The sequence below is a fragment of the Aythya fuligula genome, chromosome 11, assembly GCF_009819795.1.
Source record: "Aythya fuligula isolate bAytFul2 chromosome 11, bAytFul2.pri, whole genome shotgun sequence".
In the NCBI taxonomy this organism is placed as follows: domain Eukaryota; kingdom Metazoa; phylum Chordata; class Aves; order Anseriformes; family Anatidae; genus Aythya; species Aythya fuligula.
The window spans coordinates 2,110,920-2,138,810 of NC_045569.1; the positions used below are offsets into that span (position 1 = coordinate 2,110,920).

General features: G+C 44.0%; 1 protein-coding gene across 2 annotated transcripts; it reads left to right on the plus strand.

Moving 5' to 3' along the window:
- Nucleotides 1-4,922: 4,922 nt before the first annotated feature.
- On the plus strand, nt 4,923-19,649 carry MAPK6 (mitogen-activated protein kinase 6). 2 transcript variants are annotated; one of them, XM_032194638.1, is made up of 6 exons: nt 4,923-5,012; nt 9,869-11,078; nt 11,849-11,993; nt 15,576-15,740; nt 16,456-16,657; nt 17,287-19,649. In XM_032194638.1, exons 2-6 carry the CDS (start codon nt 10,524-10,526, stop codon nt 18,383-18,385), a joined length of 2,166 nt encoding a protein of 721 aa, XP_032050529.1. In that variant the 5' UTR covers nt 4,923-5,012; nt 9,869-10,523; the 3' UTR covers nt 18,386-19,649. The 2 variants fall into 2 exon arrangements, with proteins under 2 accessions (XP_032050529.1, XP_032050530.1); XM_032194639.1 differs by lacking the exon at nt 4,923-5,012 and adding an exon at nt 5,251-5,269.
- Nucleotides 19,650-27,891: the final 8,242 nt, after the last annotated feature.

Below are 27,891 nucleotides of genomic sequence, written 5' to 3' on the forward strand. Positions count from 1 at the left end.
GGCTTTGCCAACTTCTCCTTTAGGCAGCTGCTCTATCCATGTGCTAAATGTTGGTGAAGACACAGAAAAAGTAGGCAATAGAATTGCCTGTCTTAATAAAAACGTGAGCTATTAAGAGGAGAGTCTGCATGCAGCTAAGCTGTACTGTAGTGTCCTAGATTGCTGACGACCTACCAAGGGTCGTCAAGGGGGAAGGATGACTTGTTCTGTTTTAGTTTTTTAATGACTTTTTTTTTTTTTTCCTGCAGAATCACAGAATTTCCAAAGTATGTCACAGAACCCATTTATTTCCAACCTCAAAGTTAAACATTTTCTGTGAGTGACTTTCTTTCTCCACCTTCATTTGCCCTTTGTCCATTGCTACCTTTGGTTTGCATTGGTCTCTGTTAACAGTCTGCTCTTTTCCATTTTTTCTATTGTTTCACACAGGGATGAAGATCTTAGGGTTTGCCTTTTTCCTTTCTTCTAAGCCCCCTAATGATCTCATATCTTCTTTCCTGATCAAACTGTAGATGGGTACAAAGCTTGCTCCAGCAAACTCAGTTCTACCAAGTGAGTACATGAAGTGACAGCATGCTGTCTGTGCAAGATAGTTTTGGCTATTGTCAAGCAGAATTTAACTAAGAAAGAATTTTGACACAAAATTTTGGTAAAATATTTTAAGATGATGACTTCTGTGTGGTTAACTGCTAATAATGTTGGCATGAAGTTGACTTTAAAATTTATTGGGAAAGCATTAAAGTCAGCAAACCCAGAGTGTGTTCGTTAGGAAAATATGTTTGTGTAAACCAACCAACCAAACAAAAACATAGCATCCAATATGGTAAGGTGCAGTCAGCCCTATCCCAGGGAATAGAGGTGCCCAAGAAATGAAGCCACCTGGGCTGCTGGCTTGTCAGTGAAACCCGATGTTAACTAGACTTCTGTGCTGTATGCCAGCAGCATGAAACTAACCTGGCAGAGCAAGTGGTTTGTAAGGACTTTGCTTAGCACCTGCAGAGAACTAGGCTACTTGGAGAAGGCAGCAGTTAAAGACGACCCAAACAAACCATTACAAAAATCCTGGGAGCTGTGCCAGGAAAACCAAACCACATTTAGGGGCCTGGTCACCCTTGCAGAGCACAGGTATGCCAAGGAGGCAGCAGAAACCATGTTTCTCAGAGCCCTCCCCATTTTCTTTTGCTAAATTGGATTTGCTCTCCAAACCCATCCCCATGCCCATGCAAAATGCATCCTAGGCCGTGGTAAGAAACGTGATCAGCCCTTAAAACCATCTGGTGGCAGAGGCAGCTGTCCCTGCCTCCAGCAGGGCGCATGGGTTGCGGTGCCAGCAGTTCCTCCAGTACCGTGTGCTTCTGGACTCTTCCCATGTGTCCTGACAAATTTGGCTGCCTGGGAGCTGACCCCACAGGACCTGCGGTGCATCCATCAGGTGTCACCAGAGACACCTTCATTGAGAGGGGAGTCCGCTTAGTGTCAGCTACAGGCTTAAGTTCAGCCTCTTCTGAAAATACCTGGGATCATCAGAGTGCTGTATAGGCTCAGAAAACAGTGATTTCCCACAGCAAAGCTCCGTGAAGCAGTGAAACTGAGACAAAAGCTTGGAGCAGCCAAGTCACCTTGGGCAACCTTTTTAAGTCTTGTCAAAATCTTTCTTCCCTTGCCAATTGTAATGGGTGTGGCTACTTAAAAAAAATACTTCATTCGCTTTTATGCCACAAGTAATGATTCATACTTGGACTGAAATATTACACTGGAATTTGCTGTTTGATCTTTTTGAATTTGGATCTAATAAATGACTCATTGTTTCAGTTCTAATTATTTTTTAATTGCTGGGCTTTATGGCCTTCTAAGACCAGTTCTTTTCTTACTCTGCATTTTACTGACAGTTAATATCTGCAAATGTTTTCGAATGGGATGGTATCGTGTATCATCTATGAGCTACCCAACTGTGTTCATATGGGAAATGTGGAAACAATATGACCCAGTAATTTACAACCTAATCAATAGGCTATAAGAAATCTGGGTATGGATTAGCAATTTTTCTGGATTAGATAGCTATAAAGTGCAACATGACACACAATTAAATTCTGAGCAACTCTTAAATCATGTGCATGATGACTCCGTAAGTAGTGAGGCTGAAAACAAGCACCATTCCTGTGCCAGTCCCTTGAGGCATGATTTTCCTCTAGACTGAAGGACCTCATTCACAAGCTCCTTGCACAGACTATGCTCTTCGAATGGCAGAGAAAAATGTTGGGGGAAAAAAAGATATTATTTTTTTAATTAGGATCCCAGAAAAACAGTGGTACATCTGGACTATGTGAGATTTATGAGTGAGCATGTGTTAGCTTTTTTTTTCTTTTAGCTTTTTTTTTTAGCTTTTTTTTCTTTTAGCTTTTTTTTTTTTTCTTTTTTTTTTTCTTACTGCAGTACCCTAGGATCAGCTGAAATTTTTGAATCTCATAAAGAAAATACTTTGTATGGGTGGAAGGATTCTTTAATTAAGTAAATAGCTCTGGCTTTTAGACATACAACCACTGCTGCTCCTGCCTTTTTTGAGTCCCAAATCTCTTTCTTTAATGCAAGTAAATTCTCCTTTGTGGTTTGGCTCTCATTGCTGTCCTAACATCACCTCTTCCAAATAAGCACTCTTGCAGTTTTTTTATAGACTGTATTTAAATACAGGCCTTCTGGAGCAGCCAGTGCTGCAATCTTCCAGCACTGTTCTGCTGGGTGGCCAGGAGCTGCAACTTCCTTTCTGACTTTTCTCCACTGTTGGCAGCGTAGTTGGGTGCCTATAAATTAGCAAATATTGCAATGTACAGTGACAGTTTGTCTGCTGACTCCTGTGTGCATGGTACTCGTACTGTACTGAATTATCAAGCATCCCCTCTTCTCTCGCTCCCAGTAAGACTGGATGCAGCTGTTCAGGGAGCAAATGTCTTCGTGCAGTCGAGCAGTGGTAGCAGTGCCAGCGGGGCTATGCCAGAGGTTTCCTTCCTGGTTTTTGCTGGGCAGGTGAAGAGGGGTAATACTGTAGGTTGAGGCCACAGCAAACTGGTAGCTGGTTGTAGCTCATGTTGCTCCACGTTCCTGCTTGGTGGACGGCAAAGGTTGGGCCTGTTGATATTTTTTCTTTCTTTTCAACGCTTTCCCCCTACATTTCTGCCCTCATGCTCTTAAAAAAATAAAAATAATAATAATTCTATAGAGCCCTTTATTTTAATTGGCTTGAAAGAGCCAGAGAGCAGGGTTGTGACCTGCGCTGGAGGGCCGAGGTGCCTGGGGACTGCTGTTGCAGACACATGCATTGTCCTACAAGAGCCGTGACAAGAAGCTGCATTGCAGCCTCAGCAGACTTGCAGGCCTCTGGCAGCCTCATCTGTAGATTTCTTTTCAGGTATACATGCCTTGGGATTGTGCCCCAAGCCACCTCTTCGTCAGGCATCAGGCTACTGAAGTGCTAAGGAACTGTTTTTCTTTTCTTCCCTTTCTAACTTACTCCACAGAACAATGCGGATTCTGCCTGCATCCGTTACTGCCGGGAGACTTTTCTTACTGAGTTGGAGCAACATGGCAGCACATTTATTAAAATCAAAAGCAAAAAGAAAACAAGCTCTGTGATTTAAAACTGAAAGGGTCAATTGGATGGTGCTATCTGGATGGCAGCAGGGGGAGGCACAAAGCCCTCTGCACTGAGTAATTTCTATGCTGGTTCTAGCCATAAATAATCTGTTTAACCAGTAAAAATGAGCATTAATTGTTTTATATTGAGTCATCCTACACTGAAAAGGTGTATGAGGGATTCAGGGAAACCCCCCTGCCTGAGAGCTGTACTGAAACTCTGTTGGTAGCACTGCAAGACTTCTGCTACATGCAGACCCGGTATCTTCATGCATCTTTCTGCATCTGTGAAAACATCTCTCCCTACAGTGAGATGGCTGTATAAAAGTCTCGCGGGGAAAAATTTTAATGTTTTAAGTATTTTGCTCTATTTTAGTTATAATTTTCAGGAAAAAAAAATATAATTTTATTGTCTCTTCCTCTGCTGGTAAGGAAGATGCAATTGCAAAAGAGGAAACAAGGAGGTTGGCATCTACTGAGGTGAAAGCCACAGCAGATGTTTGTGGGGAAAACATTCAGGTCTTCGTGACACTGAAACTGCAGAAAATCTTAGTCAAAAGGTCCCCATCTGAGAAGGAAAGCCGCTGTCTGTCGTTCCCTTCCAACGGTGTTCTCCCTTCCTGACCACGACGGACACCGAAGGCGAGGGCGGCCGAGCCCCCTTCCCGCGGCGGTTGTTCGTGCTGCAGCTGGCGGCTGGTGCTGGGCCTTCCAGCTCTGCTCCTCTTCCTCGCCCAGGCTGCCACAGGCCCTGTGCCTGCTGCTGGAGGCGAGGGTTTGCAGCGGGAAGCTGCCATCCCCGCTCCCTGCCCTGTGCCCGGCCTTCCTTTCGCCGTGCCTCGTCTCCGCCAGGGCGGTGCTGAACCTGCCAACCCCAGCCTTGCCCGGCGGTGCTGGCAGGGCCCGGCCCGAGCACCCCCCACCACAGCCGAGCCGTGGGTCCGGGGAGGCCGCCGGCAGGGCGCGGAGCCCAGCGGCTGCAGGCGGTGCCCGGGGCAGTACCGGGGCGCTGCTGGGACGCTCCTCGTGTCCGCGGGCCTCTGCTGCCAGCGGAGCCGCAGCGTTCGGGCCTCCCGAGGCGCCGGCCGAGCTGGCGGGGGCCGTGCCCGGTGCCGGGTGCCGGGTGCCGGGGCCTCGGCTCCCCCCGCGCCGGGACCCCTCGGGCCCGGCCCCGCCGCCCGGCAACGGCCGCGCCCCGCCCGGCGAGGCGGAGCCGGCGGCGGCCCGGCCCCTCCCTGCCCTCCGCGCCGGGTTACATGGCGGCGGCGGCTGCGGCGGCGGCGGCGACTGCGACGAGGCGGGCGGGCGCCGGGCGGGAGCCGGTGTCGGGGCCGCGGGGCCCGGCCGTGTGAGCAGCGCAGCCCCCGATGAGCCTGGGAAGGCCCGTGAGTGCGGCGGGGCGAGGCGGGCGGCGGGGCAGGGCAGGGAGCGGGGCCGGGGCCGGGGCCGGGCCCCGCCGCACAAAGGCGCTTTGTTCCCTGCCGCCGGCCCCGCTGCGCCCCGCTCCCGGCCCCTCCGCAGTGCGGCGGCGGGCGGCGGGCGGGAGCTGCCCCCGGCCGGCGGCCGCCTCCCGGGGCCGGGCCGGGCTCCGCTCCGGGGCCGGGGGCAGCGGGCGGCGCCGCGCCCTGAAGGGCGTTTGAAGGTAGGGCCGGCACCGCGCCTCCCGTGCCCGGCGGCGGCCGCCGGAGGGGGCGGCTCGGGGGGGGCTGCCCCGGGGCCCGGCCGGGCAGCGCGGGCACCTGGCGGGGCGCTGCCGGGGGCCCTCGGGGCCGGGCGGGGCCGTGCCGGGGGGCAGGGGCCGCGCTCGTCGCCTCCTCGCCCCGCGCCGCGTGTCGGGGAGCGTGTGAAGCGGGCACGGGGCACGGGTGGGCTCCAGGTGGGCGATAGGGATGGGAAAGGGACGGCAGCTGCCAGTCGGCCTCGCGCGCAGCCCTTGCTTTTGGGGTCACCGCGTCCGAGCCGCTCGGGACCGGTTAAAAGCCCCCCGGCGTGCGGCAGCAGCGTGCTGAGGGCCGGGGGGCCGCGGGGAGCCGGGGCTCCGCTTTCGGTATTCACAGGCAGGGTGGTGGCTTCCCCTGAACCGTCCTGAGGGAGGGCCGCAGCGGGTCTGCTTATGTTGCGGGAGAAACTGAGTGGATTTCTTTGTGCTTTTACAGATCCTTCGGAAGACTCATAAACTCATAGTAGCGTTTGCCGGCTGCCAGGATAGAGTTCTCTAAACAGTGTGGGGAGCAAGTAGGAGGCTGCAGCGAAGCGGCAGTGCCGTGGGTCGGCGATGACTCACGCTGCCTACTGACTGCAACGTGGCTGGGCTGTAAAAAAACCTCCTGTGCCCCGTATTTTTATAGTTGAAGGGATAGTACTTAGCAGGTTGTATAATATGTCATTAGTCACTGCTAGTCTTTCTCTTGTGAGTAATGATTCGATCATTATGTGGCCTGCGTTACTGAGTTAACTTGTATCTTTCCATCTTATTTGGATTTCGGAAAAAGTAAACGTTTCGTACTTGACTGTGTTTTAGTGTACATCCTGTTTCCTGAAAGCTGTGATAAATCCACATGCAGAAGTTTAGCACGAATTCAGGCGGCTGCTTGCATAATGCATGAAGCTAGTCATGTGTGTCGGTGTCTGCCAGCACTAGGTGTAATTTCAAAGAGGACAGCCCTTCTGTGGGTCACTTCTGTCGCCCGCTGCCGGGAACTGATCCGTTTTAAAGGCATAGCTGTAAACCACTTAAGAAACTAATATCTTGGTGTTTCCCTCTTTAAACTTTGTGGGAGGAAGGAATAAAAGTACCATTAAAAACAAAAAAAGCAGTAGTTGTGGAAAGGTGACAGATAATCTAAGCAAAAACATCAGTGCCTGGGTGAATGGCCAATTCAGCACAAATTGGGTTGATTAAAGACCCCTTCTTTATAATATAGTCTATCGTGTTTACAGGCCTTTAGAGCACGTTACGTAACTGAGGAAGGGTTTGTCAGGTTTTTTAATTTCTTGTTTATTTTCAGACAGGCAGTTGGACCGATAGCTATGACTGACATTGAAGCTGAAAATGTATAAAGTTTATTTGTGTTGGTGTCATTCTTTGAAGTATCAGTATGTTTGTTTTTGAAAAAAAAAAAAAAAAATCATTTTCCAAAGTTAAGTGACTGTGAAATGCAAAGAAGAAAAGATTTTTACTTTGAGCTTATTTTGGCTTGAAAAATGCCTTGACCCATTCTAGTAAATTATCCTTTAAGTAATTACGGTTTTAGTCTGAACGAAAGAAAGTTTAGGGTTAACTTTTATTTTCCATCCCTCCTATCCACTTCTGGTCCACAGAGCAATTTGTCTGAAGTGTCTGTTTGCTATTAACTCTGGATGGGGAAACAAGTCCGGCCACTTCACCAGCCCCGAATCGAGCAGGGCTGTGAGAGCTGCTGCAGGGAAGGTTTGGTCTGCAGGGGTTGAAAGGCTGTGGTAGGTGAGCTGCCTAACTTTCAGGTGAGAGGTACATCTTTGATGCTGTCTGTGCAAGGTGAGGTGATGGGAAGCGTAGTTAACATGCTGGGTTAGTTCAAAAACGTGTTTTTTGGTTTAGATGAGGGTCTGCATGAACCTGCTGCACACCTGTTGTGTTTTCAGTTAAAGTAAGTGAAAGATTGCTCCCAAATTACTGGATCTTAATTTCAGTTGTTCTAATAATGGGACATTTCCACTAGGACAATCTTGAATTGTCCTTACCCCTCTCGCCTGAGGGAGTGTATCTGTCTAGGACTCTTGTTTGGCGTGCTTTTTGTGGCTTTGGGATTAAGCCACTTGCATAGGAACTTTGTAGCAGGATAGGGTCAAACCGAAGGCTGCCAGAGATTGAGTATGTCATCAGAAGTTGTTTTTCTCAATCAGAATGATTTAGCTAAGAAATCATTATATTCCTTCTGAAAATGTCTTAACTCTTGGTGATCTAGTGGAAGAGCATAGTAGAAGGCAATGATTAAAAATGCATCATGTCAGGGATTCGGAACAAGAAATCAGGCCTCCTGACTGCCTTTCCCTTGAGAGAGGCAGTAATGGCATCACTGCTCTCCTGCTGCTCCTACTGTTGCTGCCATGGCTTCGTCACAGCGTTTGGGGGAACGGCTGAGCTGCGGTGCGATGAGCAGATCCTGCTCCTTGCTGCTGATGAGTCAGTGGGACGTATTGGAGCCTGCTCCCGCGTTGTTTAGCGGAGCTAGCTGATGTAGGGGTTCCAGATGTGTCGCACAACTGGAGCGAAGCGATGTAGCACTGCCGCACATTGAAGACATCAGCAGTGTGAAACAATGGGCTTAATTAGGGGGGAGAATAAAACTGGTAGTAGATGGTCCTAAGGTTATAAAATACAACTTAATGCAGGATGTTTGGACAGAGGCCTTGGACCTCAAGTTAGCACGAAATTTAAAGCATGTGTAAGCTTCAAAAAGGAATTTCTGTAACAATATTGGGGGGAGGATTAAAAGGAAAATGGTTTGGAGTGAAATAAACTAGTTTACAGGCAGCAGCTCCATATGAGTGAGCCTGAAATTGGTGCATGTGAAAGAGAAAATGATTTTAGGTGTCTACGTAAAAAAATAAAAATCAAGAGGCCAGGCAGCAGAGGACAGCTTAACAGTTCATGCAGAACAACTGAGTTTGGTGACTTCTTTTTTTTTTTTTTTTTTTTGTATACAATCCAACAGAGGATGGCATGTTTCCATGTTTCTCATGTTACCTTTCCTTCCTTGCATGCTTTGTCACGTGGAGGTGCGTGCCCGGGCACCGGGTGGCTGGGGCAGGAGGATGCAAGCCAGGTGGTGGCCTGGAGTGTCTGGGTGGTGGGCAGACCTGAGCCCTAGGAGTGGTGGTGGTTGGTGTGTGAAAGCAGCCCTAGTTGCTTGCTAGTGTGCCTTTTTTGTTATTTCTGCGTGTGATTCTGATTAGTGAGTTAAGAAGATGTTGTTTAGAAAATGTTAATAATTTATTGGTTGCTGTGCTGCTAGGAGTATGGAAACTTGTTTTGCTTGTTCCTGGCTGTTTCACTGAAATGTTAGCACAGTTTTAAGAGAATACATTCACGTAATTAATAGGATAGCTTGGAGAACCTTTATGTTTATTTAGAGGACTGGTTGAAGAGCTAAAATGTGTTAATTTAAGACTGAAGGAAGGGCATCAAGTGATTCAGTATTGCTATAGTTCTTGGGGTCACATACAAGTGACTTGGAGTGGAACTGGCCAAAATTGGCCATGCCATGTAAGGGGTTCCTTTTGTTTCTTCTGTTTGTAGTGTCTTTGAGCTTTTGAAAGAAGTTATGAGGATATGCTGCAAAAATATAACACGGTCTTCTTGACCGCATTCTGCTGCTGCAGACAGGGAAACCTGCTGAGAAAATTGCTGCTTTGGTTTTCATAAATAGTGATTGCATTCGTTGGGCTATTAAAAAAATTAATGATGTCTGAAAGTGCCCGTAGTACATCAGAGGATGAAACGGTTATAGAACATACTGGTTATTATGCGAAATGTAGTCATTTATTTATTTTTCTGTAATTGAGATATTGTAACTGTGGAAATAATTGATAAATTAGTAACATTTATCGAACGTGTAGGAAGTACCCCTGTGATTTCTGCAACAACCAGTGTATAGAGGCAAAACCGTGCTTTGAGATATGAGTTAGCTACGATTTAAGCCTTATTATAAGTGGCACTGGATGCACGCTATGTATTCTTTAAATTCAGCAAATCTTGGGAGTGCACAAACCTTACCCTTTTTTGTGAATGGCACCCACTTATGTCTTATTATGCAAAATGGTTAAAAAAAAAAAAAAAAACTTTTATTTTCTTTGAGTAAAAATGGAGTGGAAAGAATTATTTCAAAATTTGACTGAGGTGCGGGATATTGTTGTTGCCGTTATTAGCTAACAGCTGCATTGGAGAATTCCAAGTTTTCTATGATATTCCCTTTATTAGAAGTCAATAGGGTTTTTGATTTGTGAGCCTTGCATTCTCAGTGGGTTATATATAAAACTTCCACGGTGTATATTTAGAAACAGCTGTCTGGTGGTTACTGTCAGTTTCTCTCCATGAGAAGTATGAAGAGTGTACATCATTTCTAGTGGTTCAGCTTCTGCGGCAGTTTGTTATTTTGCAAATGGACACAAGTTGTGTATTTAGGACAGCTTGAGAAGGAGGAGGAGTACGGCCTTCTGTATGTACCTGGAATACTGATCTGTTTTGTCTCCTTTTCAGGTTGTCACGGAGTAAGATGGATGGTAGCTTTGATTGTGATTGTGGTGAGCTGGAGCCACCTGATCATTAACAGAAGGCATCTTTTGTAAATCAAGAGCTGCCAGTTTCCTGTTTAACTAGACTGTAAACAAAGGAGAGGAAGAAGGAGGAAGAAGAAACAAATAGTGCTTACCAGCACCATAGAATGACGCTGCTCAGGACCAGTCCAACACTGAATGTATCTGCACTGTGAGGAGGAGGATGTTAATAGAAGCCTATTATGTGCATATTTATTCACGTTTTTGTTAAATGTTAACCAGTTTAGCACAGTAGAGCTGAGTGCATAGTATGTCATTTCATTCCGTTTGAGTTTCTTGTGAGTATTTTCTTTAATGTCTGCAGAAATGCTGCACCTTTCTTGAACTATGAATGCTGCACTCTTTCTATCTTATGCTCAGTTTGAGTTCTAGAGCTTACGGGCTCTAAATTCAAGGGGACACAACAGGCCTGGCTGGCTCATGATGAAAGAAGAGTGTCAAGAAACCATCTTGCAGTCAAAGCCACGTGCTTCTTCTCCCTTTCTATAAGACCTTTCCTTCAGATACCAGTGGAAGTGTCTCCGCGTGTTTACAGAAGCTTAGTAGTTTGAGGAAAAAGAAACGTAAAGAAATATAAAATGGCAGAAAAATTTGAAAGTCTCATGAACATTCATGGTTTTGATCTGGGCTCTCGGTATATGGACTTAAAACCACTGGGCTGTGGTGGAAATGGCTTAGTTTTTTCTGCTGTCGACAATGACTGTGACAAAAGAGTGGCTGTCAAGAAAATTGTCCTTACAGATCCCCAGAGTGTTAAACATGCTCTACGTGAGATCAAAATTATTAGAAGACTTGACCATGATAACATTGTCAAAGTATTTGAAATTCTTGGTCCTAGTGGAAGCCAGTTAACAGATGATGTGGGCTCCCTTACAGAATTGAACTGTGTTTACATTGTCCAGGAATACATGGAGACAGATCTGGCTAATCTGCTAGAGCAAGGCCCTTTACTGGAAGATCATGCCAGACTTTTCATGTACCAGCTGCTACGTGGGCTCAAGTATATTCACTCTGCAAATGTTCTGCATAGAGATCTCAAACCAGCTAATCTTTTCATTAATACTGAAGACTTGGTGCTGAAGATTGGTGACTTTGGTCTTGCACGAATCATGGATCCTCACTATTCCCACAAGGTACGTGAAGAGTGGGAATATTTAAGTGATAAACTGTGCCTCCTTAAAATTGTATCTTTCTTCCTTCTTGCAGTATTAAATAATATTGCCAGTCCTTGTCTAGGTACTTAGAGTAAAACGTAGTCCACGGAAGGCTTCTTTAGCAAGCAGGATATCATTAGGGAGCAAACGCAGTAGAAATGAAATGTCTGCAAATCGAATAAAACAGATCTCTGGATGACATGTTTTATCTCAGATAGGAACAATAACTGCAGCAGAAAATAAAACTTTATTAGATGTATTCAGAAAAGCAGATTTATTTTTAACAGTGAATACAGGACTTGAGGTTTTCAAGAGTAACATGAAGAGGCATAACTGTGGTAGCCTTAGATAAGCTTACAAACAGTGTACAAGTACACAAATTGTGTGGCTACTTCCTGGAGTTTATTCAGAGATGCTCTGTTCCTGGTTCAAATGCTGTTTCCTCAGAGTTCATTATTATCTCTGTGTTTATTTGGCATCTGGGAATAAGAAAATTATCTGACTAATAAATAGTATCATATTTGTCTGCTGCTGCTCATTCATAAAGACAGCACTGTCTTAAAGGGTAGGAAGTTTAGTAGGTATAGGAAGTTTAGTAGGTAGTATGTGGGCTAGTGCTGTCTCTGGGAGCATGAGACCAAAGTCTTGAAGTACTGCATTGAAATGTAAGGGGAGGAGGGGGAGAATCTAAAAACATACCTCTTAAAAATTTAAGTAAGCATTTTGTTCTGTTTGTTTATTTTTATTAGGGCCATCTTTCTGAAGGATTGGTTACTAAATGGTACAGATCACCCCGTCTTTTGCTTTCACCTAACAATTACACTAAAGCCATTGACATGTGGGCTGCAGGTTGCATCTTTGCTGAAATGCTGACTGGGAAGACCCTCTTTGCAGGTGCGTACAATAAAAATGTGTGTGTGTGTTTGTGTTCCTAAAGCAAATGGTACTGCCTAATTCTGTTCCTAAAGAAAGGTGGATTCTTGTGGCTAGTATCAGTTCTCACTGACTGTCAGGATACGCTGTATTATTAGACAGTTGTTGAAATGAACTACAAGTTGATGCATTTGTAAAACAGAAAATATTTCAATATTTTCTACTCATACCAGTGTGTATTTAGATAAATATCAGAATTTGAGTACGCATGTATATGGTAAATTTGCCTGTAATTAAGCTAAATTTATTGAGTGCGTAAGAAATGTTCTAAATACATGTTGTAGTAAATTGCTAGACCAGGGAGTATTTGAGAGTTACAAGCAGTCCGAGTATCATATTCATAAAGATTTTTTGATAAAGTCAAATTAATCATGTCTTGCTTCTTTATATTTTAAATTATGAAAGAATAGGCCTTCCCCACCCCACCCCCACATTTTTTTTTTTTTTTTTTTTTTTAGTCATCTACAGACTGTTTTGACCTGAGAAAAGTGCCAGCTTAAATATCAGATTTTCTTGTGTTTTAGTGATATTAGCAGGACTTTAGGATTTTAAAATTCAGTGTGGCAAACCAGGGAAACATAATATTCAAACTCTGGTAAAACAGGTATTTCTGTTAAAATGGTGGTATTCCTGGTAAAATAGGAAGCAATACTCTGGTCTCATTGGGCGTGTAGATGTTAGTGCTTTAGTGGCAATCAGAAGCATGTTTTTGAAGCAAATTTCTGGATCGCCATCCTGTACCACAGTATTGCTTTAGCTCAGTACACAAACCAGATTCTTGTCAGACAAACAACCTGCCATTTGCACTGCCAAAGATCACGCAACGTGCTCCACCTGCGTTCAGTCCACAGAGAGGATGAGCTAGTCTAGAGTAAACCCCTGTTTTGTGTGACCCCTGGGGGCTGTGCAGCAGCAGCTGTTTCATTCCAGTTTGCTCTTGGATTTGCTCCTGTTGGCTCTAATTACTGAGGTAATATAGATAAAAACCACAAGGATCTGTGCTTGTAATTCAAAGTTCGCATTTCTTTTAAATACATGTGAACTGAAACCACACCTCTGCAGTAATTCTTTGCTTTATACATCAAGGTGAAGAAATGAGAGCACTTTCTCATTTAGTGCTCTTAATGGAATACTGTCACACTGTAAAATCATAATTTTATAGAAATCATCGATTAATATGCAAAGAGGATTTTCTTAACTTGCAGTGAGTTGCTAACTCTTTGAGCTAATAGCTACTGGAGCAATGTCCTCTGTGCATTAACACATCTCTTATCAGCCGAGCATTTAGATTCCATTGCATTGAGTGCTTCTGTTGGAAAAGAGCGAAACGTGGGAGAAAGCCAGTGGGTTTCAGCATTTGGCATAGATGAATTGCAAATGCTGTGTAATGACATGAGTAGCACTTGGTCTGTTTTGTTTTTCCTCATACAGCAATTTAGATTTTTTTTAACTTAAGATTAACCAAAATCCTCAGTTTATAGACCCATTTATGTACCCTAGTTGAATTATGTAGATACATAGGAAATATTTTTAGATCTGGATGTGTCCCTCTAATTTAGCACTACCTTTTGTTTTCTGGTCTGAAGTAGAATGGATTTCTTAATGTCATACATTTGGAAAACGAAAATGGTTGGAGATTTCAGTTACCCTGTCCTGAGACTCTGAATAAAATTATTTTGCAAATTTGTTTGGAGGGCTTGGTTTGATCAATTCGTAACTTCCTGTCTCCATCTGAGCCATCCCTTAGGAATCCTGCTTCCTGGAAAGCTGAAGGGAATGGGAAGAAAGAATGGAGATGAAAATCCCAGAATACCTGGGTGAGGGAGGGATAGAATATCAATGCAGAGGAATTCAGTAGCTATTTCAAATAAAAGAAAAAAAATCAGAGTTAAATAAATACTTTTAAATGTTAATTTCATTTATAGTGGACTGAAAAAAAGCTGATTAATTTTAGGATGAATAGGACATGATATAATGATAGATTAGAATCCTATTTCCAGCAAATTTCAGACAGTGTAGCATCTGATAGATTATATTAGTAATTTGTAATAGCCTGAAGTAGGTGGACAAAACAGCTTTTCAATCCAGCAAATAAGTTAACATGAGGCAGTACTAATTCAGCTGGGGAATGTAGGTCTTGCTCAGTTTCTCTTTAGTGACTTTGCCTCTGATTTTCTTTCTGTCATCTGACAGATACGTGGTAGGATTTCCAATGCAGACTGTTATGCAAACTGCTGAAGTGAATTGATAGTGTGTAGATCTTGAGATGGTACAACCTGTTTCTGGCTCCATTTATTTGTGTTTGATGCCACATACAGTACTGCTGACTGCCTTGAGCTTCTTGCTAAAGGTGGGAAGCACTGGTATGCAAACAGTCTTGCATAATGTCATCCACCACTTGACTCTCTGGGGTGCTACGTGCTTCTTGGAGCTGAGCAATAAATGGAAGTAGACAATGTATTTCTTGGTACTCCAATTTGATTGCCTGCTGCTGCTGAAACAATGATGTCATTCATTACTCCCAAAGTTGCCAGCATTATAGGCCCTTACAGTTCTTCAGCTTTATCTGAGGTTTTGCTGTGTAAAACTGTAGCGTAATTTAAATTATAATGCAGTACTGTTTTTTTAGTAAGATTACACTGCTTAAATGGCAAATAGTTTTTTGTCTTGCATGTGACAGTAATACAGGATTTCAGAGTAGAACATTGACACAAATGAGTGTGGTCTGTGAGATCTCCTGCTGAGCTAGGCTACAACCCTTTTTATCAATAAGGGACCTATAATTCAAAGTTGGATCAAATACTGAATGAATTAGGAGGATCACCTGAAAGGGAAGGGATGCAGTATATGGTATATAAGGAAAAAGTAGGGTATTGATAGGGCCACAAAGATGGTCTGAGGGCTGAAGCACCTCCAGGGAGACCTCATAAAGGCCTTTCAGTACTTAAAGGGGTCTTATAAAAAGGACGGAGGGACTCTTTACTTAGGTAGATAATGATAGGGCAAGGGGGAGTGGTCTTAAACTAAAAGAGGATAGATTTAGATTAGACATTAAGAAGAAATTCTTCACAGTCAGGGTAGTGAGGCACTGGCACAGGTTGCCCAGAGAAGCTGGATGCCCCATCCCTGGAGGTGTTCAAGGCCCCGCACGATGGGGTCTTGGCCAACCTGATCTACTGGGTGTCATCCCTGCCCATGGCAGGGGCTGGGAACTAGATGATCTTTAAGGTCCCTTCCAGCCCAAGCTGTTGTATGATATGACTGATGAGGAGTCCCTCATACTTGGTAAAAACATTCTTACCAAAACCCTGTGGTTACATTGCTTTATCTATGTGTAGCAGTCCTGTAATTCTTCATGAATAGCATTTTTGAGAGCTTTTCATACTTAGCACTCAAAGTTAGTACCACAGCTTTTCCTCTCTTGAAGAATCTTGTACAGAAAATATAGCTGCTCAGAGCACAACGTTTTCCTGTGCCATTCATACACAGAGATGAAAGTGTTTGAAGCTGAAATGACAGCTTGTATTTTCTCTCCATCTTCAGGTGCACATGAACTTGAACAGATGCAGTTGATTCTAGAATCAATTCCTGTTGTACATGAGGAGGACCGTCAGGAGCTTCTCAATGTAATTCCAGTTTACATTAGAAATGATATGACTGAGCCACACAAACCTTTAACTCAGTTGCTTCCAGGCATTAGTCCAGAAGGTAAGTTATTCTGAAAAAATGTTTTCTATGTTTCACAAATAGTAAAATAGTGGTGAACAACATAAAAGTGTATGCCTACAACTGTTAAAAGCAAATTTAAATTAGAAGAATCAGTGCGTTCTCTGAAGATCTGAAGAAGAACTGTATTCTACTGTAATAAATAAATAAATATATATATATGATTGCGATAGCTATGTGATCATATTTGGAGTAGAATTATGCCTCCATGCTGGACCTGTCTACACTGAAAGACTGATTAAAATTGCTATATTTTGAGACACTGGCCTTCTAAATATAAGAGAACATTGGAATGGTGTCAGTTTAAAACAAGTCTTTGAATTTATTTTGTTGTTAAAGTCTCCAAAACAAACTGTTTTGAAACTTGGTTGCTGACAGCAATGTTTCATGACACATGTTGGTGGATACTGTTTCAACTTGAAGCATTCTTTCTTGTAGTTTTTTTTTTTCCTGTTTTCGAATAAATTATTGTAGATCCTAGATCTGATCTCTACTCTTTTGCATTTCCTATGGCTGCCAAATTATTATTATTATTATTATTTTTGGCCATTAAGTGTTAGTACGTGATATATCATGGGTAGCAAACTATACCTTTTAAGCAGGTGCACACTCCTTCAAGCACTGCACTTTAATCTTTAATACTGGATGTCTGAAATGTTGTTTTTTCTCCTTTTAAATCATAACTTTTGTTGCACAGCACTGGACTTCCTGGAGCAAATTTTGACATTTAGTCCCATGGATCGATTGACAGCAGAAGAAGCTTTGTCCCATCCTTACATGAGCATTTATTCCTTTCCAACGGATGAGCCTATTTCAAGTCATCCTTTTCACATTGAAGATGAGGTAGATGATATTCTGCTGATGGATGAAAGTCACAGCCATATTTATAATTGGGAAAGGTAAATTTATTGCTTACTGTAGCATGTAATGTGACTTAACTGTTGCGTGTTTGAAGCCATGTTGCTTCTTGAGCATCCTTTCCTTTTCTACGTGTTTCTCAAGTTGACTTGAGAATCATTGGGCTTGTGGCTCATAAGACTGATTAGGGTATGCTGACACATTCCTGAGATGCACTTGGAAATCTAAAATCTAAAGTTTAATCTATGTTACTACTTTTCTGTGCCCCAAATATTTGTCTTTAAAAAAAATAAATCAATCAAAATGAAGAGTGTTTTAAGTATGGATCATTCTTTTTCAATGCGTAGTGCTTATAGCAGTAAAGAGAATTACAGTAGTCGTATTTAAAGTCAGACTTTATGGAAGAGCTCTGTCAATGGGGTGAGCTATCATACATAATTCTGGATTTATATCTTTCAGATGTGTATATGAGGATTGCTTTATGCCAGACTAAACTTAAAAAAAAAAAAAAAAAAAAAAGAGGAAGAGGTACCTAATTTGAGGAAAAACTTAGGTTATTTTTATTGAATTATCATTATTCTGTAAGAGAATATCTGTAAGGACACTGTCACTGTCTTGTGAGCTAGAAGACTGTTTTTTCATTGCTAACGCATAGGAAATTGTTTTGCAGATACCATGAAAGTCAGTTTTCAGACCACGACTGGCCTATTCATAATAACTATGAAGCTGATGAAGTTCAGCGTGATCCAAGGGCTCTTTCTGATGTTACTGATGAGGAAGAAGTTCAAGTAGATCCTCGCAAATATTTGGATGGAGATCGTGAAAAGTATCTGGAGGATCCTGCTTTTGACACCCACTTCTCTACTGAGCCTTGCTGGCAGTATTCAGATCACCATGAAAACAAATACTGTGATCTAGAATGTAGTCACACTTGTAATTACAAAATGAGGTCATCTTCATACCTAGATAATTTAGTTTGGCGAGACAGTGAAGTTAACCATTACTATGAGCCCAAGCTTATTATAGATCTTTCAAACTGGAAGGAACAGAGCAAAGAAAAGTCTGATAAGAAAGGCAAGTCTAAATGTGAAAAGAATGGATTGGTGAAAGCTCAGATAGCGCTTGAGGAAGCATCACAGCAACTTGTTGAAAAAGAAAGGGAGAAGAATCAAGGATTTGACTTTGATTCATTCATAGCAGAAACTATTCAGCTTAGTTTACAACACGAGTCTACTGATGTTGATAAATTAAATGACTTGAATAGCTCAGTATCTCAAATGGAGTTGAAAGGATTAATATCAAAGTCGGTAAGCAGAGAGAAGCAGGAGAAAGGAATGGCTAATTTGGCACAGTTAGGAGCTCTGTACCAAACTTCTTGGGACAGTCAGTTTGTAAGTAGTGGGGAGGAGTGCTTCCTCATTGACCAGTTTTGTTGTGAAGTAAGGAAAGATGAACACGTTGAGAAAGAAAATACTTACACCAGTTATTTGGACAAATTTTTTAGTAAGAAAGAAGATGCTGAAATGCTAGAACCTGAGCCAGTAGAAGAGGGGAAGCCTGGGGAGAAGGAAAGAGAAGAGAGCTTTCTTAGTAACAGTGGAGAACTCCTCTTCAACAAACATCTTGAGGCGATAGGTATTCCTCAATTTCATAGCCCTGTTGGTTCGCCACTGAAATCAATACAGGCCACGTTAACGCCTTCTGCTATGAAATCATCTCCCCAGATTCCCCACAAAACATACAGCAGCATTCTGAAACATCTAAATTAAAACACTCAGCAGACATTTCTTTTATATTCATGAGATGTGTTTGTCTTTTTTTATTACTAGTGTAAGTAATTTTTTTACTTGAATCAGATGGTGTAATTTTGGTATGGATTTCATTAGCTTTCTGTTTACCATTGTTTTTACAATCCAGAATTACTTTCTATACATAAGTTTTGTTTTTAAACTGGCATGTCGTTTGCACACAAAATTAAAGAATAGAGCAAAATAATGCAAAATGCAGGAGGTAACAAAAATGCACTAAACCAAGTAAAAAAAAAAAATTCTCTCAGTAAAACGGTGTCCATGTTTTGCAGAAAAAGAATCTTGCCTTGAAATTTACACAGTGAGACTGTACATAATTGCATGAAAATATCTATTTTTCCCAAAACATTTTTTCATTCATGCGTATTTTAGAGTTTTTCATACTGTACACATTTCTTAGACACATGATACCAGCAGCAACTGAAATGAATGCAGAATTTGGTACGCATGTGTTATCTACCTCAAGGTAACAGCAGTATGTGGCAAAACATTAACCACCCATAGTGCTTCTCATTATGCACTTCTATTTAGCCAGCATTATTGTAGTAGCTATTCTTATTGAAAATCATTCAATATTTATAAATGTTCTGGTATGCATTCTTTATAGTGAAGTGTTAATATGCAGCACTTTTATTTATTTTAGCAAATAAGTATATTTCTGTAATTATAGAAAGTCAACTTAATTTTTGAGTTACTTTTCAGATAAAAGTTTTTGTTTAGCACTATGGTTTTATTGCCTACATAGCTGGATATATATTAACATCAGCTTATTCTGAGGCTATCAATACATTTTTTCTAGTTTTCATTTCAAGTAAAGCACTCACTGTGTATAGGAATTTGTAATTGGAGGTGCTTGATCTCTACAAAAGAAATTAGGAATTGCTTTATTATAAAATGCTCCTAGAAGTCTTAATTGTGTTCATTTAAAAAAAAATAAATTGTAATGTTAGTTGTGTGCATGGAAATAATTAAGGTACAACATTACTGTAGGTTAAAGTTCTATATGGTGAGACATTTTGTTTTTACTGTATGTTTTTACTGAATGATTCCTGCCCCCTTCCCGCTGCCCCTCAAAAGCAAGCATGAATAAAATTAGGTTAAATATAGCATGTAGCATCTCGGTCTTCTGAAAATTTGTTTTACCTTCTGATTTTTTGAAATACTGGATGTATCATTGGCTCCCCTGTTTAAAACGAAAGACAAATAAAAACATGGCCAGCAAAAATGACTGTTGTCCTTTGATGCTTTGTACAGTGAAAAACAAACAGCTGCCATTGTAAAAACAGCTAGCTGTGCTACAAAGGCAGGCCTGCTTGCCTCAAGGAGCTCAAGGAAGCCTGAGCTCATATTCTGTGTGAGGTGCTGCTGCTGGGGATGCAGAGTGCAGCCAGGAGACTCCGCGAGTGTGCTTCTGTTCAGTGTGCACAGCCTGTACTTAGCATCACGTGTAGTGGTATGGCTGAAAGTATGTGTGTACCACAGTGCCAATAACCATATCTGTTCAAAAGACAGTTGAATTCCAGACTATAAGTGAGCAGTGGTGTTATATCAACTGCTCAGGCAGAATATTAAAGTGGAAAAACTGCTGCACAGGCATGCAAGCACCCTCATGTCACTGGCAAGCTAGAGTGAAGGTAATCCTACGTGTCCCTCAGCCAAGAAACCCGCTGGAGCGTTTTCATAGAGATCTCAGGAGTGGGATGCAAGGGGATGTTCAGAAATGTGCAGACTGAGTCTGTTGCAGCATGCCTTAGAACAGCAGTATTACTTTCTTTTCCAGTTCCTCCCATCAGAGCCATTCCTGAGGTAGCTAATGAGCCATACAATAAAGCTGTGTCTTCTGGCGAACTCCTGTAACATTTTCCATGACAGTGTCTTAATTCTTGCTTTTTTTTTTTTGCTTTTTTTTTTTTTTTTTTTTCTTTTCCCATCCCTGCTCCTCTGGCAGGTAGTATGGCTGCAACTGTTAAAACAGGGAGCATGGTAGAAAACAGTCACCTTGGGAGCTGGGGCACAGTGCTTCAAGGGGCATGTTATGTGAGCGTTGGTGTAGTCACTTTGCTTCGTGTGCGTGGGGCTGGAGGGAGGAGGAAACACATCTGCTCTTTCTCCTGGGGGAGGGACTGCTTTGAATTGGTGTGGTAGTCAGCTTTTCTGAGATTGGATGAAAGGAGTGGGAGGAAAGTACTTAGAAACTGGAAATGAAATTCAGGCTAAAAACACATCCTGTGCAGAAGTGTATTTCAAAAAAAAAAAAAACAACAAACTCAACAGTACTTAAGAAACTCATTGTGGTTGAATGGAAGCATTTTACACAAGCAGCAGAGGGTCAGGTGTTGAGGCTAAGTCCAGTGTGGACTGCCTCTGAGCTCTGGCTGTGCTGTGGGAGCAGCGTGGGACGGATGGTGCTGGCTGCTGCAGGTGAAGCCCTGCTCTAGGAGGGCGCGTGTCCTGGTGGTTGGAGAGTACAGCCAGGCCATCATGTTTATTAAGCAGAAGTAATCCCTCATGTGGGGAAGATTAAAGAAAGTGAAGTGCTTTGCAAGGATCACGTAGAGTTAAATCTACTGCTAGAAAACAAAGATAATCCAAGCATGGAGTTGGGTTCTTCGTAGGCAAGCTGCGAGAGTCCTGTGGTGGGAGAAGACTCACAAAGTGCAGGGCTTTGGGGAGCGTCCCCGTGGGTAGAAGATGGTTCCTGTCCCGCACTCATCTGCCATGCCCATCCCTGGAAGAAAAATAGGACAGTTACACGAATAGTTCTTGGGCTGTGACCTAGCAACTGAATTGTCTTTAAAAACAAATTATGGAAAAGGCTTAAATTATAAACCAGATAAAGGGATGACTGTTCAATGCCAAGGTGCTTGCCAAGTAAAATGGAACACCCTTATTTAACAAAAAAGCAAGTGAGAAATGAGGATGCTAGCCATCTTTTCAAAGTACCTTCTCTGTGCAGTCTTTGATTAAAATCTAACAGTAACTTCAGCTAGAAGAGATGTTGTTTACCATTATTTACAGACCAGGACAGAGCATATTAAAAGTCCTGTCATCACACGAGACCTAATAATTGGAAACCGGCACGACAATGCTGAACAGTTTGTTCTGATCAGGAGTTCTCAGTCACGGTCAGTTAACTCTCTCACAATTGTATTTAATTTTAATTAAATAAGATTTGCTATATATAATCTCATATGTTTCTATAAGACTTAGCCCACGCTGCTGTTAATGGTATGACTACAGCATGTGTAGCACATCTTAGCTTGCAGTGAGTCCTTGCAGTGAGCGCAGCGGGGCTGGAGGCTGCTCATCAGCTTCTTCAGACCAGCAGGGAGCTGGGGCTGCCGGGCAGTCTGTAGTGCCACAGCTTCTCTGCCACTGGTCAGCAAAGTAGCCAGCTGAAAATGAACTGGGCATGCCTAAATCGGCAGCAATCAGTCCACTCAGTGCAGCTAAATTTGTATGCCTTGGTTTACTTTGTTTTCCTCTCACCTTGATTTTTTTTCTTGTTTTCTGTGCTTTAGAAGTTCTTAGAACTGTGCCTGGTACATACATTTAAAGCCTTCCTAAATGCTCTCTTTGGCTTATTGCCTGGGGACATTAGTTTAAGGACATGTTTTTTTTAATGCTTTTTTTTTTTTTTTTTTTAATCCAGGGTGGGTGGGAACTTCCTGTTTGCAGGGAGTTTTTTTCTTCCATATGGGACTGCCACTGGTCTGGAGCTCCGTGTGTTCTGTCTGTCCCCTTCTAAACCCTGTAATAGTCAGAGCTGGCATCTTCTGCTAAATGTGGACTTGTCACCCCCAATTCTCTACAGGCGTACATCCTACAAAGTGCTGAAATAATTTTAGTTGGGTTCCCGAGAAAGCCAGTGACATGCTGTTGCACAGGTTATTTCTGGGTATTGGTACAGGGAAAAAACATCACTGAAATAAATCTGCTCACACGAATCTTCTTCCCTTTATTTGCAAGTTGCTTTCTGCTGGTGAGATTTGGCAGTGCCTGTCAAGCTTTCACATAACTAAAACAATCAAACCTCCTTGTTCGTCAAAAGATGCAATCCTGAGCAACAGCTGGCCTGAACCAAGTCATTCCCTATCCCTTGAATTATTTCTGTGCTTACATAATCTTGTAAATTCTTTTTTGGTGTTCTGCCATTGTTTGCATCAGACTGGAGCTGAACGATCTGTGAAGTAATGCTGTGGTGTATTTAGTAACAAGCAAACAATCAAGATCACCGCTGGTACGCTGCATTCTTACGCTTCCATTCAAGTGTCTCTATATTTATAATCGTTATCTGTTCACTCTGAGTGTTACTTGAGAACTCCTTAAACTACTGACTGGTGAAAAGTTCAGTGACTTCTTCTGACTGAGAATTAGCATTACTGATAACATAATTTGCATGCACCAAACAATGTGTGGAGGGAGAGCTACCCTGATAGCGCGTCTGCATGTGGTGATAACCGGGTATGGCGGTGTTCTGCAAATAGTTTTGTCAATAGTTGGCAGCAGTCGTTGCATAATGATTGTCTTTTCTCTGGAATTTGTCTATCACATCCTGACTGCAAAGCAGACCTTCTATAGTGAACTCTGATAATAAAATTCCCCTTGTAATCTATGTGCTGTTCTACTGCAGCCAAAATTACTTTTAACCTTTATGTCATGCAGCCAGAATGTTATGTATGGTATGAAATAAGAAAGGATGCTGTTTGCAGTTGGGTGCTGGACAGGGAACTTATGACTTCTCCATCTTCAGAGCCAAGCGATATGATTGCTTCTATGCCCCACTTGCCCTTCCCAACTCTGTTTCCCCTGTTGACAAAATGACTTGCCTGTAAGGTGACTATGGTCAGGCCTTGGTGGCAACGTGGCTCAAAAACCTTTCAAGAGGCGTTTCTCATGTTGTCTCAGGTATGGCTGCTGCAACTAGGATCATGCTTTCCGCCCAAAGGACTGATGAAGGCATCAGTTCCCAGCTCATTTGTACCCCCAGAACGCGCTGTGACGTGGTGGTGTTCCCTCTCTGTCGATTGCATCCTGGGCTCCAGCAGGGATGTTGGTGGCTTTAGTTGGTATCGGCTGGAGTCAAGGGCCATTGAACAAGAGCGTGGTTATATGGAGGAGACATGGAGAAGGACTTTCTGTCTGCATTCGTGCATTTGAGTTAATCCACCCTTACTGTTAATATGCTCTGTTGATGTTTCTAGAGTATGGAATCATGACAAAATTTTTGGTGGGTTTTGTTTTGTTTTGTTTTGTTTTTACCTGTTTTGGGGTTTGTTTCCTAACTGGTAGAAGACCGACATGTTTTTCCTACTCTAATATACACTTCCACACTACTTGTACCTTCAGCTACACCTTTGGTTTTTTCCATATTTCTTATAACTTCAGATCTGCTTAGTATATTCTTCCAGCAATCATTTGTAGCTGGGTACAGTCCAAGACATGTGGGTGATCTCCTGCCTGCTTGGCTGAAGATCACTGGCCACTCTCAGAGGCGAGGCCTAATGAAATACAGGCTTTCCTCCATACATGAATTTAGCCATGTTCCTCCAGCCATCCCCCAGGACTCTGGTGCTGTGCATTGGGGAGGACTTGTTGCCACACTGATCCCACCATGGCTGGTGCAAGGTGAGGATAAATCTGTTTGCTTTTCTCTGTCATATCAACTCGACATCATCCTTCCCAAAAGGTGTCTCTACACCACGAGTACTGCCAGTTTCAAGTTCCTGCTTGACAAGAGGGCTGATCATAAATCCCCTTCCAGACACACTTTTAGGTTGCAGCCAAGGAAAGGCATCAGCATCGGTGGTCCAGACCCAGACTCTGGCAATAAAGGACATTTTCTCTTTCCTTTTCTTGGGAATGCCATTCAGAGTGGATTAAAAGCTAAATCCTTGGTGTTACAAGCTGTATAAAGACATTTTCATTTCATGTTTTTCTTGATTTTTTTTTTTAATTTTTAACCATTTAAAGCTGCAGACCTGTATAACTGAATGACAGAATTATTGTGGCTTCTGTGTTTGTTTGGAGATAGATTTAAACAGTACAGATCTTGAAATAGCTGCATAACTAGCAGAGACATTTTTAAAGCCTATGATTAATAAAGCAGATGGGTTAGGTTTTTATTTTGTATTATGGCTGCCTCCCAGATTTTTTTCTGCTAATACTACAGATTTTCTTAGCAAACATGGTGTTGACACTTGCTGAGAGATTGCTACCTCTACACACAAAATTATATGGACACTTACGCATGATATTGCGTTGATTTCCCGCGATTCTCCATTTGATCTTGTTTTATGCAGACTGCACACTTTAGAGCCTTGTTTCGCCTGGGCTGGAACTGCTCCGCTGTTGTGCGGCCTCTGCCTGCCGAGTGCCTCCTTCCCTCCCACCCCTCAGCTGGGGGCTGCGTGCACAGCAGGAGAGCCCCGAGCTGCCCTGAGGCGCTCTGCCTCGCTCTACGCTCAGCTGGGCGGGCTGAGGAGATGGCCAAGTGCCAAGGGGGTAGCCCTGGGCCAAGGAGGTAGCCCGGGGCTGAGGAGTGAGGCCATGGGGCAGGCCTGGAGCCTCCGCTCGGCTGGGGCTGTGGAGGTCCAGCAGGCCGGGGTGGTGCCACCAGCCCAGCTCATCGCTGGAGATGCTAGCGGGGAGCTTTCTAGCCTGCCTGCCAGAAATCGCAGCGTGCATTGGCGTGGGCAGGAGGAAAAATATGGAAAGAAACAGGGAGGTTAAAATAACCACGGTGCAAACAGGATGTTGGAAAGCTGGGCACAGGGAGGCGAGTCAGCGCTGCCGGCCTGCCTGGGGAGCAGGGAGGCTTTCGAACCCCTGCTGGTCAGGGGGAAATGCCGCTCCTCAGACCTTTCCAGGCCCATGCCAGACCCCTGCAGCTCTGCTGGCAGCAGCTGGTAGGCCAGAGAACGTGACTTACTGTGGCCATTTACTCAAACGTGCTCCCTCACCTTCTCTCTTTTTCATCAGATGACGGTCATAAACTATCGTTTACCACACACCAGCCTGGCGTTGCATTTATTTATCTGATACGACCTCAAAGGCACGGCCCAGTAGCAAGATGACGCTCGATTTCACGCTTGGGTGCCACTGGGGAGCTGTATTTCTTCTGAGCTGGTCTCAGGCTGCTTTCGGAGCTGTGATGCACAGCTTCCTTTGAGCGTAAGACAAAATAAAAACACAGCCACGTTTCTCTCTTGCTAACCGTCTCTGCCTTCAAATTGCTGCCAGCAGCATGGATTTACGGCAGGGCTGTGGGGAAGCTCCTGCTGTCAGCAGCAGCTCGGGCTGTGGCGGTGACGCTCCCGCGGCCCCACGCAGGCAGCCGGCCGAGCCCCTGGCAGGCCCCTTGCCAGGACAGACCCCACGAGCGGTGCTCTGCTCCCTGTGGTAGCACGTGGCAGCCTCACGAGGGAAAAGCAGGAGCTCTGTGCTGCTTGCAGCAGCATGCCCGGTCTCCAGCATGCATAAACTGTGCTCAGAAGCAAGCGTGAGATCAGCCTTAACCCCATAGTTTAAGAGTTCATTGAGCCATTGCAAAGTGCATACTGAAACCTCTGAGGCTACACCAAACTGGTTTGTTCTTGAAGGTAAAAGAAATGCTATTTTCCATGAGTCAAAGCTGTTATCCACTTATTTACCTCCCATGGTCTAATTTAATCTGTGAATTGCTAGTGCTGGTGCAGAGTCAGATGGGCACAGAAGAGTGCTTTGGTGAGACCCACACGGTCGGATTAACCCCCTCGGCTGTGGCCGGCACGGAGCAGTTCCTCTGCAGCCACCGCCTCTCCTCCCAGAGCCCTGGCACGCTGGGTGGACCAGCACCTGTGGTGGCCAGGAGCTCTGTAGCCTTCAGCAGAGGAATAAACGCAGCACCTTTCTGGCTCTGTCCAGCACCATGCCGGTCCAGCAGTGAATATGCTGTGGGCTTGGTTTCCCACTGAATGGTTGTTGCTTTTCTCATCAGCTTTTTGGATAGTTAAAGTCCTTAGGATGCCAGTGTCCCTAGTATTTTCCACAGGCTCTATTTCTCATCTTCTGTGCTCAAACCATGAGACAGATTTGCGCTCCACATCCATAAAATTGTCCAAATACTGACAATTTTGTGTTTCATCTGTTCCAGCCACATCACTTTTACGACAGGTGAGAAATAATGGAAGGTGACGAACTGCTTGCAATGGAATAACTAGCTGGAGCAGGAGGCCTGACTGCTGGGCACACAGGCAGTTGGATGCACACCCCACCTGCAGCTCCCACTGCAAATCAGCCCCAAGGCGTTTTTTTTTCTTCCCTCCAGATCATTGTTGCAGGGTCCAATGTGAATTTTTGCTCCTTGCAGCCCACTTTCCAATTGCAGAGGCTCTCCTGGGTGCCTGCTCCACAATACCTGAGCCCACGGGCACCAGCGGCAGCAGCTGCAGGAGCCCCTGCACTCATTGGCAGGGCAGAGACTGTCCAGTGGCAGCCCATAGACTGGTTCCCATTAGTTCTAGTTTTAAATATTTCACTCTAGAAATCTCTCCTGGCACCACACTAATCCAATTTACAGTGTCTGGCTCAAACAAAGTATGACAAGAATTTGCTTAAGACACTTGATCCGCGATGGTGTGGGCGGGGGGTGTCACACGTCCCATGGGAGATGGTGCCACACAGCTGGGGAGACACGGCCGCTGCCTGCTGCTCACAGGACCCAGGGCTCCAACACCTGGGAGGAAGATGGAAAGGAGACAGCATAAAATACAGGATGGTCCTTCCCCTGCCTGGGGCTGGGTGATCCAGGCTCCTTGTGCCATTTACCCTCGCAGAACTCATGGCTTTGCCCAACAGCACAGTCCCAGGTACGGCCAGCTTCTGCAGCCACGTGGACGTAAAGCCAACGCAGTGCAGCTGCCTGCTCTGCACTTACATGTGTATTTTATGACCACTGCAATAATCTTTCCTCCCTTCCCCACAAATAGATGGTTTGAGGAATAGTTAGTTCATTAGAAAATATTCTCATACCAACGGCAAGGTAAGTCAGCCCCTTCTTTTTGTATTGCTAAATGAAGTCTGCAGCCAGTGCCTTCTGCAGATCTGAGGACGGCACTGCTACCACTGGGCAATGCCCATGACATTCCCAAAGGCAGCAAGCAGTGCCACGTGCACCGGGACACTTGCCTGGCAGCACTGAACTGCCTTCTCGGCCGTGCTGGCAAAACACCCAGAGAAAATCTCCAAATGAGAGCAGCGCTGAGGGAGAGGGAAAGTTCTATGCAGTGAAGTGTTCTGCTATTGTCAAGGTATTGTGGAGTGAGAGCAGAAAGGATTTCAAGACCAGCTGTAAACGGCACATTGAGACTCTGGTTACAAAACGGATCCTGAACGCACCAGGCGCTGAGCACCCCCTCCCCCTGCCGAAACCTTAAGCCAAAGGATTTATCAGGCTCTTATGTAACACGCTTTTAGGGTTTCCAGTA